Below are 20,312 nucleotides of genomic sequence, written 5' to 3' on the forward strand. Positions count from 1 at the left end.
CAATTTATAAGTGAAACTATGTCCCATTCCTTACTCTAAATATATACTTGAAACGAGTAGCATAGAAAACATGTACATTGTGGCATAGTGTTAACATATTTAACGTTTTTAAAAAAAATCCATCCAATTCCTGCAATCTCTCTCTCGTTCTGTCCATCCAGCCATTACTGCACGTCTGTTTATCAATAGAAAAACAAATTGGTGGCTGATCTGTCCCACTATTAATCTGCTCGTCTGTCTGTCGACAAATATGCTCCATAAGCCCAAATATAACGTATGCAATGAGGATCCGAGGATAACTCTAAAATGTATTAGGCAAACGAATGCAATTTACGTTCTGCTATCTTGCACTGAACCAACTTTGCAATTCCTTTCTGAATGCATATGCAATAAAAGAAGGCACATGGACGGAGAGAGGTTTTCAATAGGAAATGTTTTATTAGATTTCAGAGATACATTTTTTAATTCAGGCAAATGTGCAAAGGGTCCAAATTGAATCGCATGCATTGCAATGGCTTGTATCATAAGAAAACACAACACAAAAGAGTTTGCTTGAAATGTCTTACAAATCATCATTGCAATGAAAAGATCAGTGGTTCAAGATACAAAATCATCTGTGCATTACGTGCAAAATCTCACATTATGAAATATTTTAGGAAGAAATACAGACATTATGAAGTTCAATGTCATACAAATATTGTGGATAGATTTTCCTTTTGAATGGACATCTCTTTTTAAAGCAGTGATTAAATGTTACAAACGTCTTCCAAGTGACTGACCTTCTGAAGTCAGCACATGACTAGAGACTAACGCACTTTGAAATGTTACAGAAAGGATTGAAATTCTAAGGACACTTTAAAGAAATACCTCAGCTGGAAGAGGTCTGGTTAAATCTAGCGGTCATCACCCTTCAATTAACACACACACACATTTCAGACGGCATCACCTTGGGCTGAATCAGAGCTGATTTAATCAGCATGTGTCCATGGGCGCTCCTTCAGGCCCTGTGCTCAGAACGACAGAATCAAGCCCTTGTTTTTCTGTTATAAAAACTCATATCAGATCTACCCTCTGGCTTTTTGTACAAAATTAGAGCATAAAAGTTGAATTACTAGAAAACCATAATCTCCTCCAATTGACATAATTAGAGATCGAGGTGAAACTGATGCCTGTCTTATGAAGATAAAAAGACATTTAATTAGACTGGAAAGATTTCCTTGTAAGGTGCTTCTCGCTGATTGTTTAAAGAAAAGAAAAAAAGCTACATTTTAAAATGAGAAATTTCTCATTGACCACATTTACATGCACATGATCACAGAAAAGATGTGTATTGGCATATTCCTATATACTAGGGGTGTAACAATATGTCGTACCACAATATATCGCAATACAAAAATGCAACAATACGTACTGTATCATGGATAGTTCCCCCAAAATTAAAAATACTGTGTGAGAAAATGTTTTAGTGTCAGTACTACATTAAACTACTATACATAATGTTGATTATAATGTATAATAATGCAATGTGGGTCCTGATAATGCCAAATGTCTGATGTTACCAGTAAAAGTGTCCTATATTGTTTTAAATCTAGTCAGTGACAGAGCGCAAGCATATTCATCTAAAATAATTCTGTTTTTAAAAATATTAAAAATATTTTTATTCTGGTGTCACCGTTGTCCTTGGCTTACAAGTCCAAGCCTATTCATTTAAACCCACAATGTAATATCAAACTTTGCATTTTAATCAACAACAGTACATTATTTGTTAACCTTTTACCATATATCTTCTTGGAGTATCGCAATAATATCGTATCGTGAGTTCAGTATCGTGATATGTATCGAATCGTGACGTGAGGGTATTGTTACACCGCTTTTTTTTATGACCGTACAAGTTCGAGTATTGTCTAATAAAAGTATTCGTCAACAAAAAAAAAAGTATATTAAAACAAAAAGCTCTCAGTCATGAAAAAGTATACATTGACTACATTATAATCAGTTTTTATTTAAAAATTGTTGGTTTTCTCTTGTTTTTTCACGTGTTCAAAATTTCTTTGTATGAGAGCCTGGCCAAAAAAAAAAAAAGAAAGAAAAAAAAGATGTCTGCACAATGTGGCATGTTTCATTGCGTTATCATATAAAATAATTACTTTCAAGCACAACTGACCCATATGCTTGCAAAATCTTCAAAAAATTTTAAATAATGTTTAAATAAAGGATGAAGATGTCACTTTTGGCCACTTCTGTACATGTATGCAGCTTAATGGTGTATTCACACCAGGAAAACTCCACTGGTTCACTTGCTTTGGTCCAATATAACCCTGAGTGAATACACACTAAGTTACGGCAAACAGGTTTGCAAGGTTACATGAGGCATACTGTACATAAAAGTAGGGCTGTCAAACGATTAATCGCATCCAAAATAAAAGTTTGTGTTTACATAATATATGTGGGTGCAGTGTGTATAATTGTTTTGTATTTATAAATACACACACATGCATGTATACATTTAAGAAATATTTTCATGTATATACTGTATATAGATTTATATATGTAAATATAAATATTTTATATATAAATAATATTTTTTTCTTAAATATACATGCATGTGTGTGTGTATTAATATATATATATATATATGCAAAATAATTATACACAGTGCACCCACATACAGTATATTACGTAAACACAAACTTTTATTTTGGATGCGATTAATCGTTTGACAGCCCTACATATAATCAATCCTGAAATTGATATGCATGTAGACTGTGGTCACTTTCTAAATATGAATTAGAATTGGATGAAAGCAAAGACGTTTCCCATCTATACTGAGGACAAATTGGCCCTTTTTGATTGTGCATTAAAACATGGCACGGATTTGAGCTACAGCATTCCTGGCGACTCCTTACAAGTTTGACAATACCACCGCTGAACTGATACAAAACAGCAGAGCCCAAACACGACAGTCACCCTTTTCCCTGAAGACACACACGCCGCCTGGGTCCCGCAGATTTCCGGAGAATTCTTCAGAGAACAGCGATAACGAGCATGAGGAACAGCTTTCATAGGTGCTTTCATCATCGACCGCACCTGGTGGAGTTGGCAGCTGTCTCCCACCCCCCAAAAACCCACCCAGACTCGAGTGCTACCTTCACACACACAAATGCATAAACAAAAACAAACCACACTGTCTTTGTACAGCTAACAAAAGCTTCGAAGTGTTCACTGGGCTTTTTCTGTCTGCATACTAGAGAAATTATTACTGTAAATGATTCTTTGAGTAAGAAAGAATGAATAATGATTGTAAAAAAAAATAAAAATTTATCAGTCAACACTATTGCTGAGTATTTTCTCCTTAAAAATGCAGTGTACCAAAGACCATCTCAAAAACGGTTTGAAACCTTTGAAAAAACGGTTTCCTACCATCAGGAACATGTAACCAAACCAGTCAACATGCGGGGCAGGGCTCTGACTTTCCATGATAGGTGTTTTCTACATAAAACGCATAAATCGACTCGTATACGACCCTGTATAATTCGCTCTTTCTCTCCTTCTGAATCAGTTTCTGCTTCAAACATCCATGGCTGAATTAAACCAGTAGCGTTTACTACAGTTGACCGAGTGGATCAGGAAGTCTGAGCTCTTGTGATTGAGCTAATTTGCATATTCATTATTCTAAATATACTAAATTAAAGTAAGGTATAGAGTTACACTCAAGCTATTTTAAGGCATGATAAAAGTATTTTCACAGGAAAAAAGTGTTTAAATATGTCATTTTGATTATCAAAGATGAGTTTTAAGTAAGGCTGTCAAACGATTAATCGTGATTAATCGCATCCAAAATAAAGGTTTGTGTTTACATAATATATGTGGGTGCACCGAGTATAATTATTTTGGATATATATATATATATATATATATATATATATATAAATACACACACATGCATGTATATTTAAGAAAAAAAAATGTATTAATATGTAAAATATTTATATTTATATATAATATCAATTATATATAAATCTATATACAGTATATACATGAAAATATTTCTTAAATATATACATGCATGTGTGTGTATTTATATATATAAAATAATTATACACAGTGCACCCACATATATTATGCAAACACAAACTTTTATTTTGGATGCGATTAATTGCGATTAATCGCTTGACAGCCCTAGTTTTAAGGGATACTACAATCATTTTCTGTCTGAGAGGCTTTTATCAATCAAATTTTTTTTTTAATTAAGCGAATCGCATCGGATTTTAATGTGAATCTTCTCGAATCGAATTGTCCTGAATTTGCTAAAATTCTTGAATCGAATCGAAAACCTATGAATCGTGAATCAAATAGATTCGCTATCTACCCAAAGATTCACAGCCTAACTTTAAAATGTTTCCCGTTGTGTTATTTAAAAAAAAAAAAAGAACTCCCAACCCTATTAGACACCCATTGATAACTCAATGCATGCATCTAAAGCAAGTGTGGGTAGATATATTCACACAAAACACACAAACACACACACCTGGCCTCGAATACATCCGTCATTTATCTTCAAATCACTCCATAAGGTCTTTCTCTTTTCCACCAGCCACTACATCTCTGTCCTCCTCCTCCTCCATCTTGTCGTCCTCCTCCACGTCCCCTGGGTTCGGCAGGCTGCTGTCCTCCCCCAGAATGCGGCACAGCTCTACCAGCCGCTGTTGCATCTTGGGAATTCCCGAGAGCTGGGTCTCGAGTCGGAGCTTCTCGTCCTGCAGGGAAATACGCGTGGAGGCGTCCAACTTCTCAAAGCGCCAGCCGCCCTCACCGTCGAACTGCAGCAGGTGGGAGTGGTACTTCCTGTAAGCAGAGGAAGTTCAGGTCAACGCGTGTAATTTGCATTTAAAGTAATGCAAAGATGCTGGTAGAGAAACCTCTGGATGAAACAAAGTTTAAAGCTGTGCAGTGTCCTCACATGGGCTTTTCCACTAAATTCCTGGAAAGTTTGACAGTCTTACGAGCATAAAACTGCTGTATTATACACGTCTAGTGTATAGTTATTATTTATTTTCTATAAAATCCTCTTATAAGGCGTTATTTAGTTTTTGAAGACCAATTTCACCCGTTTTCTTTATACTACCATACTTTCAAGAAGTCTATATGCAAATAACCTCTATTGTTAAAATTAGCCTGGACTAATTTGCAGGGTGAACATGCTCAATATATATTAATGTGATCAAAGCTGAATTTTACTCCAGTCTTTAGTGTCGCATGATCCTTCAGAAATCATTATAATATGAGGAAAATTTCGGATTATGATCAGTGATGAAAACAGTTGTGCTGCTTTTTGGTGAACAAAGTTCAAAAGAACAACATTTGATACAGAAATCTTTTACATTATAAATGCCTTTACCGTCACTTTAATCAATTGAATGCATCTTTAATAATCAAAAGTATTTCTTTCTTTCAAGCGATCATATATTGATGTGCTCTTAAAAGATTCGCTTCTATCATTTTGGTAACTTCCACACACCCTTTCTCCAAAACCTAAAATAAGACATGAATCATAGGCAGAGAGCAACATTAGGTGGCTAGTTTTCTGATTCCGCTTCCCTGAAATTTTTTCCCTCTAGTGCTATCACAGAGACAGGTGTTTTCTCTCAGGACGCCTATTTCTGATGTAATGCTGGGCTTTCAGCTCCTTTAACAACCCGTTATTGCAGCTTTGTTGGATAATCTGGGGAGGGAGTTTTGTGTTGTGAATATAGAGTATGTCTACACATAGTACGTCAAAATTCTACTTCAGAAGAGCAAAAAAATCCTGTTTTCCATCATATGACCACTTTAATCTTATGCGTTTATGATTTAAAGCTTAGTTCCTGAATTAACATAAATATGCTTTTTTCCCACAAGCAATAAAAGAACCGCTCTTCATTTTCATACGATTGAAAACCCACCAGAGAGAAGGACGGTGTGTAATAGAGAGAAGCGCAATCCCAGCATCCTTTGCAGCTTCAAAGATTTTGCCCTCCACATCAATACTCACAGCACTCGTACACTCGTCTAGGAGGGCATATTGAGGCCTGTTAGAGATAAACCAGAGATTTATCAGCTTTAAAACACACAAGTTGTTGGGGACTTTTTAAACAGACTTAAAAGCACTAGTTGAATTGTTTAATGTTTTATATTCTGACTTGGGTTTTTCCTTTCTTTCCCCTTAATAAATATCTGAGTGGTTCAACAATAATCTCCCCTGAAGCAGCTGCTTGCTTCAAATGCAAAAAAAGCTGTAAAGATTCCACAGACACTAACTGCTAATCACATTCAGTAATTAAATATTTATCAATTCAGTGGCTTAAATGAAACCATGAGCAGCGTTCCAACATGTACTGTACCACAATTTAGCATCTTCAAAGTGTTATTTTTTCTTTCAGAAAGAGGAAGTCATTCTAGCAATTAGGAAAATACCCCAATAATATAGCTGATACTTAACTTGGATTTAAATAGATGTTAGTCTATTAGTCTACTGAACCTTATAAATGATATGTGTCTGCCTTAAAAGGATAGTTCACTTTGAAATTAATTTTTAGTATGTTTTAGCTTACCTCAAGGGCATCCAAGATGTAGGTGTCTTTGTTTCCACAGTAGTTTCAATTTTGATATTTTTAGGTCAAACCGTTCTAAAATGTTACCGTTCTAAAAGGGTACCAAAAATTTATTTCAAAGTGAACTATCCCTTTAAATAATTTGAAAATGAACATAAATGTGTGTTATATTTGATAACATGCTTACAAACTACATTTCACAATTGATTTTTGCAAAGATGTATAGAAAGGATCGGTCTCTATATTGTTGAATCTGGATGTAAAGAGTGTCAAAATGCCAATACTGTACTTTCTGTGACGTACTTATGGTAAAACATCCTGGCCATGCCCATCCGCTGCTTCTCTCCTCCAGACAACACATCCTTCCAGTCGCTCAGTGCGTCCCAACCTGAAAATATTTAATCATGTTTGAATACTAATAGTAATATATGTTAATTACAACCAATACAGTTTTGCTTCTTCAGCATTACTGAATCATTTCCGCATGCATTATTAACGATATTTATTAATATTTCATCTAAAAACATCTGTTAGTTTGACAGTTTACATCCAGTACAGTAAATGTGCTTGCTTTCATCTGGCAACACTGTTGAAAACAAACATTCAAATATCAGACTGTGTGGACCACCTTTCAAAAATGTGAATAATATATTTTTTAATGTTTTTGAAATTAAAATTAAAATATAGTAATATTATTACATTTTGTTTTCTATTTGAATATATTTTCAAATGTATTTTATTTCTGCGATTTAAAGCTGAATTTTCAGCATCATTACTTCAGTCTTTAGTGTCACATAACCCTTCAGAAATCACTCTAATATGATGATTTGCTGCTCAAGAAATTTCTTATTACCAATATTGAAATAAAAGTGCTGATTCAAAAGAACAGCACTTTTATTTCAATATTGAAAAAGAAATCTTTTGTAACAAATATAGTAGTGACCAAAGGTGATGTTCGGAGGGGATTTATGTTTTTAATGGCCCTATAAGTTTGATTAAACCATCAAAATATGATTATTTATTTATTTATTTTTATATTTAAAATATAAGGGAAGAACAAAACACTGAACTTGGTTTAAGTATTTATCTGACATTATTTTGGCAAACTACAGCAACAGGTTTTTATTTTACTATGCATTTGCCATCATATTCCTTCCATATGTTAGAGAGGAAGGATATAATGATTGCTATTGTCAGGAGTGAGAAATCTCCACCCAACCAAACACTGCATGAAAAAGGCCTTATATAAACATGTATCAATAAATGTATAGAAGTTCTAGTGTAGCTGCCAAGGGGTCATGACATGGTTTTTTGTTTTGTTTTATTATGTTCCCTTAGGTGCAATTATAGTATTACTATAGTTTTTGTACAATTTAAAAAAAAATGTAGTGATTTATGACGTTTTCCCACCCTGTTTCTCACCTCTGATTCAAACAGTCTGTTTGGGGGTGTTTCCCCTTTAAGACTTCAGTGTTAACGCCTATACTGTTATGATTGGCTAACGTCAGTGCTGCTTATGCATAAATTATTAACGTTAATCATTTTGTATCACATGTAGACTACACAATGCTCCACCACGTGAAACTTCGGTCTTCCAATCTTTAACCATATGCGCGAGGGAGGGAGGGAGAGAGAGAGAGAGAGAGAGAGCAAGACAGTTTGAAGGCACGGCCGCTCGCTCTCTTCTCGTTCTTTCAGTAACATGCCCCGTCACACTTTGGCGCGCTGCATATGCTGCAAATAAATTGCATCCGACTGCTTTCCCTGACGTCTTGATCGTTCGGCAGCGTATTCAAACGTGCTGTTTGTCCACAGCAGCAACAGCACATTTGCGTGGCATCACAGTCTTCTTGTAAACAGACCCACTCGCTGCACGACAACGCATGCGATGACGCGAAATGCGTAGTTGTCTTGCGCTGGAGGCGGTCACATGCAAACGACTGGTGCGTCACTTAGTATCGTGACGTCAATTAGTATCGTGACGTCACGTAGTATCGTGACGTCACTTATACCAAAAGTTCCAGGCAAATTTGGTTTCTCGTGTCATTTCATGATATTTAAAGTAACAAAAGTATTTTGGAAAAGTAGTACACCACAAGTTAACAACAAATACAGTTACCTGAAATTATATAAGAACAAATATGCCTTAAGATGTCATGAACTGTACATACACAAAATATATTTACATTGAAGTTATCCAGTAAGTTGTTGATGATGTTGTGTGTATACACAAACACACACACAACATCAACAACAACTTACTGGATAACTTCAGTTGGTTGGATCATTCACAGCTGTACTGAATTTGTTGTTTTTTAAACGGATCCCTTGCTCTGCATCACTGATGACTCATCGGTTCCATTGATGACATCACATCACATGACATTCCAAAGCTTTACTATAGCTGATGCACCTCAGAGGCTCATAACAGCAGTAGTTGAGAAAGGTTAGTGTTTCCTGGGTACTACTGATCAAATACCAGTTTATAGGTCAGCAGATAACTGTACAGTTAAGATGGCTCAACGTGATTATTTTTTAGATGTCATTCCTCTTGACGATTTTGATGAGTTACGTTTAATCGAAGAGAGGCCTTACTATGTAGTTCGAGCTTCAATCGAAGAAGATGGTGTCCAGAGGACTCTTCTAGAGATATGCGTATCACAAAATGTAATTGCTATTATGCCAGGGTTTTTTTTGGGGTTGGTTCGAAGGACTCTAAATGAACTTCTTCGTTATCCCTTGACACCTGGTCCCGAATACAATCCATTGCTCTCCATGATGGCCATGAAAGCAGATTACTGGTCTGTCACTTTCGAAGGATCAGGTGATTGCATTCAACCTGCATTTTATCCTGTGTATGTTAATGCCCAACCGGCAGAACGTGCGGAGACACAGATGAGGGAGTCCAGCACCGATGATGAACAGCCTGGACCATCTCACCAGGTCAACAACAGCCCTGAGATGAGATCTGGAGGATCACATATGGATGGATCCAGTACTGATGATGAACAGCCTGGACCATCTCACCAGATCAACAACATCTCTGAGATGAGATCTGGAGGATCACATATGGATGGATCCAGCACTGATGATGAACAGCCAGGACCATCTTGCCGAGACAACAGCAGTGAGAACAGATTCGGAGCATCCAGAACACCTTCTGACCAAAGCTCAGGCAGTCAGAATGAGATGAGACAGGGTGCTAAAAGAAAAAGAAAGACTTCTGGCAGTTCAAAGAGTAGAGAACGGAAAAGGAAGAGATGCGACCACCACTCTGATTCTTCAAGTTTATCACTCATCTCTTCTCCAGGATCACTTGAAGAAACATCCACAGTGGATGAACAGCCTGGACCTTCTCACAGAGACAACAGCAGATCTGAGATCAGATCCGGAGCATCCAGAACACCTTCTGACCAAAGCTCAGGCAGTCAGAATGAGATGAGACAGGGTGCTAAAAGAAAAAGAATGACTTCTGGCAGTTCAAAGAGTAGAGAACGGAAAAGGAAGAGATCCGACCACCACTCCGATTCTTCAAGTTTATCACTCATCTCTTCTCCAGGATCATCACTTGAAGAAACATCCACAGTGGATGAACAGCCTGGACCTTCTCACAGAGACAACAGCAGATCTGAGATCAGATCTGGAGGCTCCAGAACACCCTCTGACCAAAGCTCAGGCAGTCAGAATGAGATGAGACAGGGTGCTAAAAGAAAAAGAAAGACTTCTGGCAGTTCAAAGAGTAGAGAACGGAAAAGGAAGAGATCCGACCACCACTCTGATTCAGATTCAAGTTTATCACTCATCTCTTCTCCAGGATCATCCCTTGAAGAAACATCCACAGTGGATGAACAGCCTGGACCTTCTCACAGAGACAACAGCAGATCTGAGATCAGATCTGGAGGCTCCAGAACACCCTCTGACCAAAGCTCAAGCAGTCAGAATGAGATGAGACAGGGTGCTAAAAGAAAAAGAAAGACTTCTGGACCTCACTCCCCTGGCCTCAAGAGGCGTGCTAGCGACTGACGCTAGACTGGCGTTCCAAACCTGCTTGCAGCATGTAGAGTAGGACCGGTCACATTTAAAAATCAGATCCAGCTAAATTACTCAACTTTGTTTAATGTGTTCATAGATAGAACTCACAAACATGTCGACGGCAACAACAGTGACCATTGGGATAACATATTGTATCTAAATGCCAATACAGAATAACTTTCGACTTTCTAATTTTACATACAGATACATCTCGCACACATACACTCTTTACATACAGACACACAATCGCACATCACACACACGCACGCCACACACACACTCCACGCACGCCACACACACCCCACACACACGCACACCGCACACGGAAACCGCACACGGACACCGCAACACCCCACACCGCACACGGACACCGCACACCGCAACACAGATACCACACACGGACACCCCACATGCACACCGCACACGGACACTGCAACACAGATACCGCACACGGACACTGCAACACAGATACCGCACACGGACACTGCACACCGCACACGGACACCGCACACAGATACCCCACACGGACACCGCACACAGATACCCCACACGGACACCGCACACAGATACCCCACACGGACACCGCACACGCGTCGCACACCGCACACGGACACCGCACACAGATACCCCACACGGACACCGCACACCGCACACGGACACCGCACACCGCACACGGACACCGCACACGGACACTGCAACACAGATACCACACACGGACACCGCACACCGCACACAGATACCGCACACCGACACCGCACACGGACATGTGGGGTGTTGCGGTGTCCTTGTGCGGTGTCCGTGTGCGGTGTGCGTGTGTGTGGGGTGTGTGTGGCCTGCTTGGAGTGTGTGTGTGGCGTGCGTTTGTGTGATGTGTGATTGTGTGTCTGTATGTAAAGATGTGTGTCTGTATGCGAGATGTATCTGTATGTAAAATTAGGATGTCGAAAGTTATTGTGTATTTGAATTTAGATACAATATGTTATTTATGTAAAGCGTGTTAACACGCTTATTTAAAATGTCTTTTTTCATCATGAAGGAAAATATTGTATAAGGGCCGGTTCACATATGGGCGATTCCATGCAGATGTCAACCTTGCCATGAAAAAATAAAGTTATTATAAAAATATCAAAACCCTTTCTAAGTTGTCCATTTGGGTCTGTATTTTATTGTATTGATGTGCTGTCATTTAAATTTTAAGGAAATTTCTGTGTTTATTCACCTCAGATAAGATATGCACATATTCTAAAATTGCTTTTTCAAACAAACATTTTTCATGCTTTAAAAAGAGGGACCCCTCCTTGAACTGCCACCTTAACGTGGTGGAGGGGTTTGAGTACCCGAATGACCCTAGGAGCTATGTTGTCTGGGGCTATATGCCCCTGGTAGGGTCTCCCAAGGCAAACAGGTCCTAGGCGACGGGTCAGACTAAGAGCGGTTCAAAAACCCCCTTATGAAGGAAATACACCCAAGGACCGTGACGTCGCCCGGTATGGCGCAGCCGGGGCCCCACCCTGGAGCCAGGCCCGGGGTTGGGGCTCGTATGCGAGCGCCTGGTGGCCGGGCCTCTCCCCACGGGGTCCGGCCGGGCTCAGCCCGAAGAAGCGACGTGGGACCGTCTTCCCGTGGGCTCACCACCTGCAGGAGGAGCCGTAAGGGGCCGGTGCAGAGAGGATTGGGCGGCAGCCGAAGGCAGGGGCCTCGGCGACCCGATCCCTGGACACGGAATCTAGCCTTAGGGACGTGGAACGTCACCTCACTGGCGGGGAAGGAGCCCGAGATTGTGCGTGAGGTTGAGAGGTTCCGACTAGAGATAGTCGGAATCACCTCTACGCATGGCTTGGGTTCTGGAGCCACACTCCTTGAGAGAGGATGGACTCTTCACCACTCTGGAGTTACCCATGGTGAGAGGCGGCGGGCTGGTGTGGGCTTGCTTATAGCCCCTCAGCTCAGCCGCCATGTGTTGGAGTTTACCCCGGTGAACGAGAGGGTCGTTTCTCTGCGCCTACGGGTCGGGGATAGGTTGTCCATTTGGGTCTGTATTTTATTGTATTGATGTGCTGTCATTTAAATTTTAAGGAAATTTCTGTGTTTATTCACCTCAGATAAGATATGCACATATTCTAAAATCGCTTTTTCAAACAAACATTTTTCATGCTTTAAAAAGAGGGATCAAAGACTCATTTTTTATACTTTATGTTGACAGTAAGCATTTTGCAGAAAGATGGGAGCATGACTGAGATATAAATAGACCCACTTTGTTATAACTGCATTGCCCTTTAAATTTATAAAAGGATCTATTTTGGAAGTCACGACCCTTCAGTGCTGTGTCACATCCATAATGATTTAAAGAATAAGTTTATATTGTATAATAATTATTAGTACAATTAATTTGAAAATGCATGTACAAAGCCAAAATATTTCAATTCTAGTTATGATTGACAATTCATCTCACTTATTTGCTCTAAACAACCTAATTATAAAGCGTCCGTTACAGTCACGTCCATAATGCATATTAAATCATGCATGATTTGACCAGCGTATATTTGTTGAATGAATGAATGGATTTATTTATTTCGAGCAATATAATGACACACAACAAAGGAAATCAAGAAGTATTCTGATTAAATCAACACAAAAAGATAAATTCATTAACTTTACAACATAAATCGATCTATTGCTTGCAATGGAGTGAAGTCAAACTTATTTAAGCAAGTGCTAAAAGTATTTCAGCTAGTGTGAGAGTGAGCCATTTCATCAGAGCCTCTCCGCGATCGCGGCGACATTGTGGTGGAGACTTTGTTTATTATCACTGGGTATGTCAGACGAGCTCGAAGTATTCATAGTACAGATAGGGGGTAATGAAGTGTGCATACTTGGCGCGCACGCGAGGCAGATCTGGCCAGATCAGATAGGGTGACCACCCGTCCCGCTTTGCGTTGTACTGCACAGCATTTTCACCCCTTGGTAACATGTCCCACAATGTCCCCCACAAACTTATAATTGTCCCACATTTGGTTTGTTTGATGGTGGTCACCCTAGATCTGATCAGAAAAAAAATAATGTGGCTATTTTGAAGCACAATTGAACATTCAACAACGCAAAATGGGTATAAACATTGCAATCATTTTGACAAAACAAAATATTGCGATCATTGGGACACGATTGCATTTTGCATCTTCAGAATCATTTCAGACAGTCTTCTTAATGTGAAAACAAAAAGTCAACAAAAGTGCCATGATGGTTGGTTTGTTGATTTTCCAAACAGATTCTATGTATTTCAGATGCGTCACATCCATAACAGGGTTTTTGTCACATCCATAATGATGGTTTTCCTCATAGTACACTTCATAAAAAAATATATATTTTAAACATTGATATTTTTATGTTCAGCTAAGACCACTTCATCGTGTGGATAGCAATATTTATAAATTGCATTTAAAAGTTCACAGACTTTAAAGGAAATTGAACAGTATACCAAAAACACTGTCATTTCCCGTCACATCCATAACGCATGCATATTTTCCTTTTTTGGGGATGCTTAAATATATATTAGAAAAACATATTTTGCCTGTCAATTCCCCAGATTGGGTGCTCTGAGAATATGCATTTTCAAAGTTTTTTTTTTCCTGAGACATTTTTTCACCTGTCATTATGAGTTCAAGTGTCACATCCATAATGCTGGAATTGCTCATATCGCGTCTTTTGCGCTTCAAATGTAGGCGCGCGGTATGCGCGCTCATAATGGAAGCGATGCGGTCGCGGTGCGACGCGCTCATTTTTTCCATGCGCGTCCGCGCCGCGTCGAGATAAAAACATCTCAGCTTTTCAGAATACCGCAAGCACACCATACGCACACAATAGGTCATGTGACAAGAACCAACTGAAGCGCAACCACCTTGGCGCTTTGGAAAATAGAGAATGCGGCGCATCCAGCGTTTTCCATGAAAATTTCAAAAAATTATGATTGATTGTTTCAAAGGGATACTAATGACACATGATTTGGATATTTTTGTGTCTGGGAAAAAAATTGGGATTAAATGGGTTAGTTTTTCTCAATTGTTAAAACACTAAAATCCCATTGGCTGAACAAAGTTCTCAGTTGCCTGAACTCATTTAGCTAATTGTGGAGTCTGTTGTCAATACCGTAAACAATTTCACCTGGTAAAATAGAATTTGCAGATCTCAGCAAAAGTCTGAACACATTCTCATTCTCAAAACACATTCTGCACTCTAATGCACATGTCATCAATACTGGTAAACACAAGTGGCAACAATCAAATACAAATAGAGAACACATGTCATTTGATTGAACACAACCACTCAAAACTGATTCAACCCGTTTCAAATGATGTGACAACCAATATAAGCCAGTTCAGAGAGCAAACAGGCTGGTGAAGGTGGGAAGGAGAAAGTCTGAGAATGGACAGAGATTGATTTTCCTCTCTTCCCCTCATTCTTTCTAGACACCCATACAAAATGAGTACGGCTGCAGAAATAGCTCTGAGTTGTAGACACTCTGAATCATCTACACGCAGATTCCAATTATACTGCAACAGTCAAAATTCTTCCATGGATTACCCATGCCATCCAAACATATCCGGGTCGTAACCAGAGAGAGGCTGCGTTTGCCATCATATTCCTTCCATGTGTTAAAAAGGAAGGATATAATGATTGCAGTGAGAAATCTCCACCCAACAACCAAAAACACTGCATGAAAAAGGCCTTATATAAACATGTATCAATTAATGGATCGAAGTTGCAGTGTAGCTGTCAAGCTAGAGACTACTTAATTATATTTAAAGTAACAAAGTATTTTGGAAAAGTAGAACACCACAAGTTAACAACAAATACAGTCAGTTACCTGAAATTATATAAGAACAAATGAAGAATTCAGATGCAAAAGCCTCTAAGTGCCATTTGAAATTCTCTTCTAGAATAATCATTTTTATCAAGCCTGTATGTTTAAATTCAGTAATTTCACTTAAATGGCAATATATTTTCAAATGTATTTTATTTCTGCGATTTAAAGCTGAATTTTCAGCATCATTACTTCAGTCTTTAGTGTCACATAACCCTTCAGAAATCACTCTAATATGATGATTTGCTGCTCAAGAAATTTCTTATTACCAATATTGAAATAAAAGTGCTGATTCAAAAGAACAGCACTTTTATTTCAATATTGAAAAAGAAATCTTTTGTAACAAATATAGTAGTGACCAAAGGTGATGTTCGGAGGGGATTTATGTTTTTAATGGCCCTATAAGTTTGATTAAACCATCAAAATATGATTATTTATTTATTTATTTTTATATTTAAAATATAAGGGAAGAACAAAACACTGAACTTGGTTTAAGTATTTATCTGACATTATTTTGGCAAACTACAGCAACAGGTTTTTATTTTACTATGCATTTGCCATCATATTCCTTCCATATGTTAGAGAGGAAGGATATAATGATTGCTATTGTCAGGAGTGAGAAATCTCCACCCAACCAAACACTGCATGAAAAAGGCCTTATATAAACATGTATCAATAAATGTATAGAAGTTCTAGTGTAGCTGCCAAGGGGTCATGACATGGTTTTTTGTTTTGTTTTATTATGTTCCCTTAGGTGCAATTATAGTATTACTATAGTTTTTGTACAATTTAAAAAAAAATGTAGTGATTTATGACGTTTTCCCACCCTGTTTCTCACCTCTGATTCAAACAGTCTGTTTGGGGGTGTTTCCCCTTTAAGACTTCAGTGTTAACGCCTATACTGTTATGATTGGCTAACGTCAGTGCTGCTTATGCATAAATTATTAACGTTAATCATTTTGTATCACATGTAGACTACACAATGCTCCACCACGTGAAACTTCGGTCTTCCAATCTTTAACCATATGCGCGAGGGAGGGAGGGAGAGAGAGAGAGAGAGAGAGAGCAAGACAGTTTGAAGGCACGGCCGCTCGCTCTCTTCTCGTTCTTTCAGTAACATGCCCCGTCACACTTTGGCGCGCTGCATATGCTGCAAATAAATTGCATCCGACTGCTTTCCCTGACGTCTTGATCGTTCGGCAGCGTATTCAAACGTGCTGTTTGTCCACAGCAGCAACAGCACATTTGCGTGGCATCACAGTCTTCTTGTAAACAGACCCACTCGCTGCACGACAACGCATGCGATGACGCGAAATGCGTAGTTGTCTTGCGCTGGAGGCGGTCACATGCAAACGACTGGTGCGTCACTTAGTATCGTGACGTCAATTAGTATCGTGACGTCACGTAGTATCGTGACGTCACTTATACCAAAAGTTCCAGGCAAATTTGGTTTCTCGTGTCATTTCATGATATTTAAAGTAACAAAAGTATTTTGGAAAAGTAGTACACCACAAGTTAACAACAAATACAGTTACCTGAAATTATATAAGAACAAATATGCCTTAAGATGTCATGAACTGTACATACACAAAATATATTTACATTGAAGTTATCCAGTAAGTTGTTGATGATGTTGTGTGTATACACAAACACACACACAACATCAACAACAACTTACTGGATAACTTCAGTTGGTTGGATCATTCACAGCTGTACTGAATTTGTTGTTTTTTAAACGGATCCCTTGCTCTGCATCACTGATGACTCATCGGTTCCATTGATGACATCACATCACATGACATTCCAAAGCTTTACTATAGCTGATGCACCTCAGAGGCTCATAACAGCAGTAGTTGAGAAAGGTTAGTGTTTCCTGGGTACTACTGATCAAATACCAGTTTATAGGTCAGCAGATAACTGTACAGTTAAGATGGCTCAACGTGATTATTTTTTAGATGTCATTCCTCTTGACGATTTTGATGAGTTACGTTTAATCGAAGAGAGGCCTTACTATGTAGTTCGAGCTTCAATCGAAGAAGATGGTGTCCAGAGGACTCTTCTAGAGATATGCGTATCACAAAATGTAATTGCTATTATGCCAGGGTTTTTTTTGGGGTTGGTTCGAAGGACTCTAAATGAACTTCTTCGTTATCCCTTGACACCTGGTCCCGAATACAATCCATTGCTCTCCATGATGGCCATGAAAGCAGATTACTGGTCTGTCACTTTCGAAGGATCAGGTGATTGCATTCAACCTGCATTTTATCCTGTGTATGTTAATGCCCAACCGGCAGAACGTGCGGAGACACAGATGAGGGAGCCCAGCACCGATGATGAACAGCCTGGACCATCTCACCAGGTCAACAACAGCCCTGAGATGAGATCTGGAGGATCACATATGGATGGATCCAGTACTGATGATGAACAGCCTGGACCATCTCACCAGATCAACAACATCTCTGAGATGAGATCTGGAGGATCACATATGGATGGATCCAGCACTGATGATGAACAGCCAGGACCATCTTGCCGAGACAACAGCAGTGAGAACAGATTCGGAGCATCCAGAACACCTTCTGACCAAAGCTCAGGCAGTCAGAATGAGATGAGACAGGGTGCTAAAAGAAAAAGAAAGACTTCTGGCAGTTCAAAGAGTAGAGAACGGAAAAGGAAGAGATGCGACCACCACTCTGATTCTTCAAGTTTATCACTCATCTCTTCTCCAGGATCATCACTTGAAGAAACATCCACAGTGGATGAACAGCCTGGACCTTCTCACAGAGACAACAGCAGATCTGAGATCAGATCTGGAGGCTCCAGAACACCCTCTGACCAAAGCTCAGGCAGTCAGAATGAGATGAGACAGGGTGCTAAAAGAAAAAGAAAGACTTCTGGCAGTTCAAAGAGTAGAGAACGGAAAAGGAAGAGATCCGACCACCACTCTGATTCAGATTCAAGTTTATCACTCATCTCTTCTCCAGGATCATCCCTTGAAGAAACATCCACAGTGGATGAACAGCCTGGACCTTCTCACAGAGACAACAGCAGATCTGAGATCAGATCTGGAGGCTCCAGAACACCCTCTGACCAAAGCTCAAGCAGTCAGAATGAGATGAGACAGGGTGCTAAAAGAAAAAGAAAGACTTCTGGACCTCACTCCCCTGGCCTCAAGAGGCGTGCTAGCGACTGACGCTAGACTGGCGTTCCAAACCTGCTTGCAGCATGTAGAGTAGGACCGGTCACATTTAAAAATCAGATCCAGCTAAATTACTCAACTTTGTTTAATGTGTTCATAGATAGAACTCACAAACATGTCGACGGCAACAACAGTGACCATTGGGATAACATATTGTATCTAAATGCCAATACAGAATAACTTTCGACTTTCTAATTTTACATACAGATACATCTCGCACACATACACTCTTTACATACAGACACACAATCGCACATCACACACACGCACGCCACACACACACTCCACGCACGCCACACACACCCCACACACACGCACACCGCACACGGAAACCGCACACGGACACCGCAACACCCCACACCGCACACGGACACCGCACACCGCAACACAGATACCACACACGGACACCCCACATGCACACCGCACACGGACACTGCAACACAGATACCGCACACGGACACTGCAACACAGATACCGCACACGGACACTGCACACCGCACACGGACACCGCACACAGATACCCCACACGGACACCGCACACAGATACCCCACACGGACACCGCACACGCGTCGCACACCGCACACGGACACCGCACACAGATACCCCACACGGACACCGCACACAGATACCCCACACGGACACCGCACACCGCACACGGACACCGCACACCGCACACGGACACCGCACACGGACACTGCAACACAGATACCACACACGGACACCGCACACCGCACACAGATACCGCACACCGACACCGCACACGGACATGTGGGGTGTTGCGGTGTCCTTGTGCGGTGTCCGTGTGCGGTGTGCGTGTGTGTGGGGTGTGTGTGGCCTGCTTGGAGTGTGTGTGTGGCGTGCGTTTGTGTGATGTGTGATTGTGTGTCTGTATGTAAAGATGTGTGTCTGTATGCGAGATGTATCTGTATGTAAAATTAGGATGTCGAAAGTTATTGTGTATTTGAATTTAGATACAATATGTTATTTATGTAAAGCGTGTTAACACGCTTATTTAAAATGTCTTTTTTCATCATGAAGGAAAATATTGTATAAGGGCCGGTTCACATATGGGCGATTCCATGCAGATGTCAACCTTGCCATGAAAAAATAAAGTTATTATAAAAATATCAAAACCCTTTCTAAGTTGTCCATTTGGGTCTGTATTTTATTGTATTGATGTGCTGTCATTTAAATTTTAAGGAAATTTCTGTGTTTATTCACCTCAGATAAGATATGCACATATTCTAAAATTGCTTTTTCAAACAAACATTTTTCATGCTTTAAAAAGAGGGACCCCTCCTTGAACTGCCACCTTAACGTGGTGGAGGGGTTTGAGTACCCGAATGACCCTAGGAGCTATGTTGTCTGGGGCTATATGCCCCTGGTAGGGTCTCCCAAGGCAAACAGGTCCTAGGCGACGGGTCAGACTAAGAGCGGTTCAAAAACCCCCTTATGAAGGAAATACACCCAAGGACCGTGACGTCGCCCGGTATGGCGCAGCCGGGGCCCCACCCTGGAGCCAGGCCCGGGGTTGGGGCTCGTATGCGAGCGCCTGGTGGCCGGGCCTCTCCCCACGGGGTCCGGCCGGGCTCAGCCCGAAGAAGCGACGTGGGACCGTCTTCCCGTGGGCTCACC

General features: G+C 40.1%; 1 protein-coding gene across 1 annotated transcript in view; it reads right to left on the reverse strand.

Annotated features, from left to right (window-relative positions):
• Positions 1 to 414: 414 nt before the first annotated feature.
• The window catches only part of abcd1 (ATP binding cassette subfamily D member 1), a 56,440-nt gene continuing 36,542 nt past the window's right edge, over positions 415 to 20,312 (reverse strand). The window contains exons 8-10 of the mRNA XM_039665752.2: positions 6,894 to 6,978; positions 5,943 to 6,068; positions 415 to 4,845 (exon numbers count right to left, since the gene is read on the reverse strand). Coding sequence (XP_039521686.1) covers positions 4,563 to 4,845; positions 5,943 to 6,068; positions 6,894 to 6,978 — 494 coding nt within the window. The 3' untranslated portion in view covers positions 415 to 4,562. The remainder of the gene's footprint in view (positions 4,846 to 5,942; positions 6,069 to 6,893; positions 6,979 to 20,312) is intronic.

This window comes from Pimephales promelas, chromosome 14 (assembly GCF_988280905.1).
Source record: "Pimephales promelas chromosome 14, fPimPro1.hap1.1, whole genome shotgun sequence".
Classification (NCBI taxonomy): domain Eukaryota; kingdom Metazoa; phylum Chordata; class Actinopteri; order Cypriniformes; family Leuciscidae; genus Pimephales; species Pimephales promelas.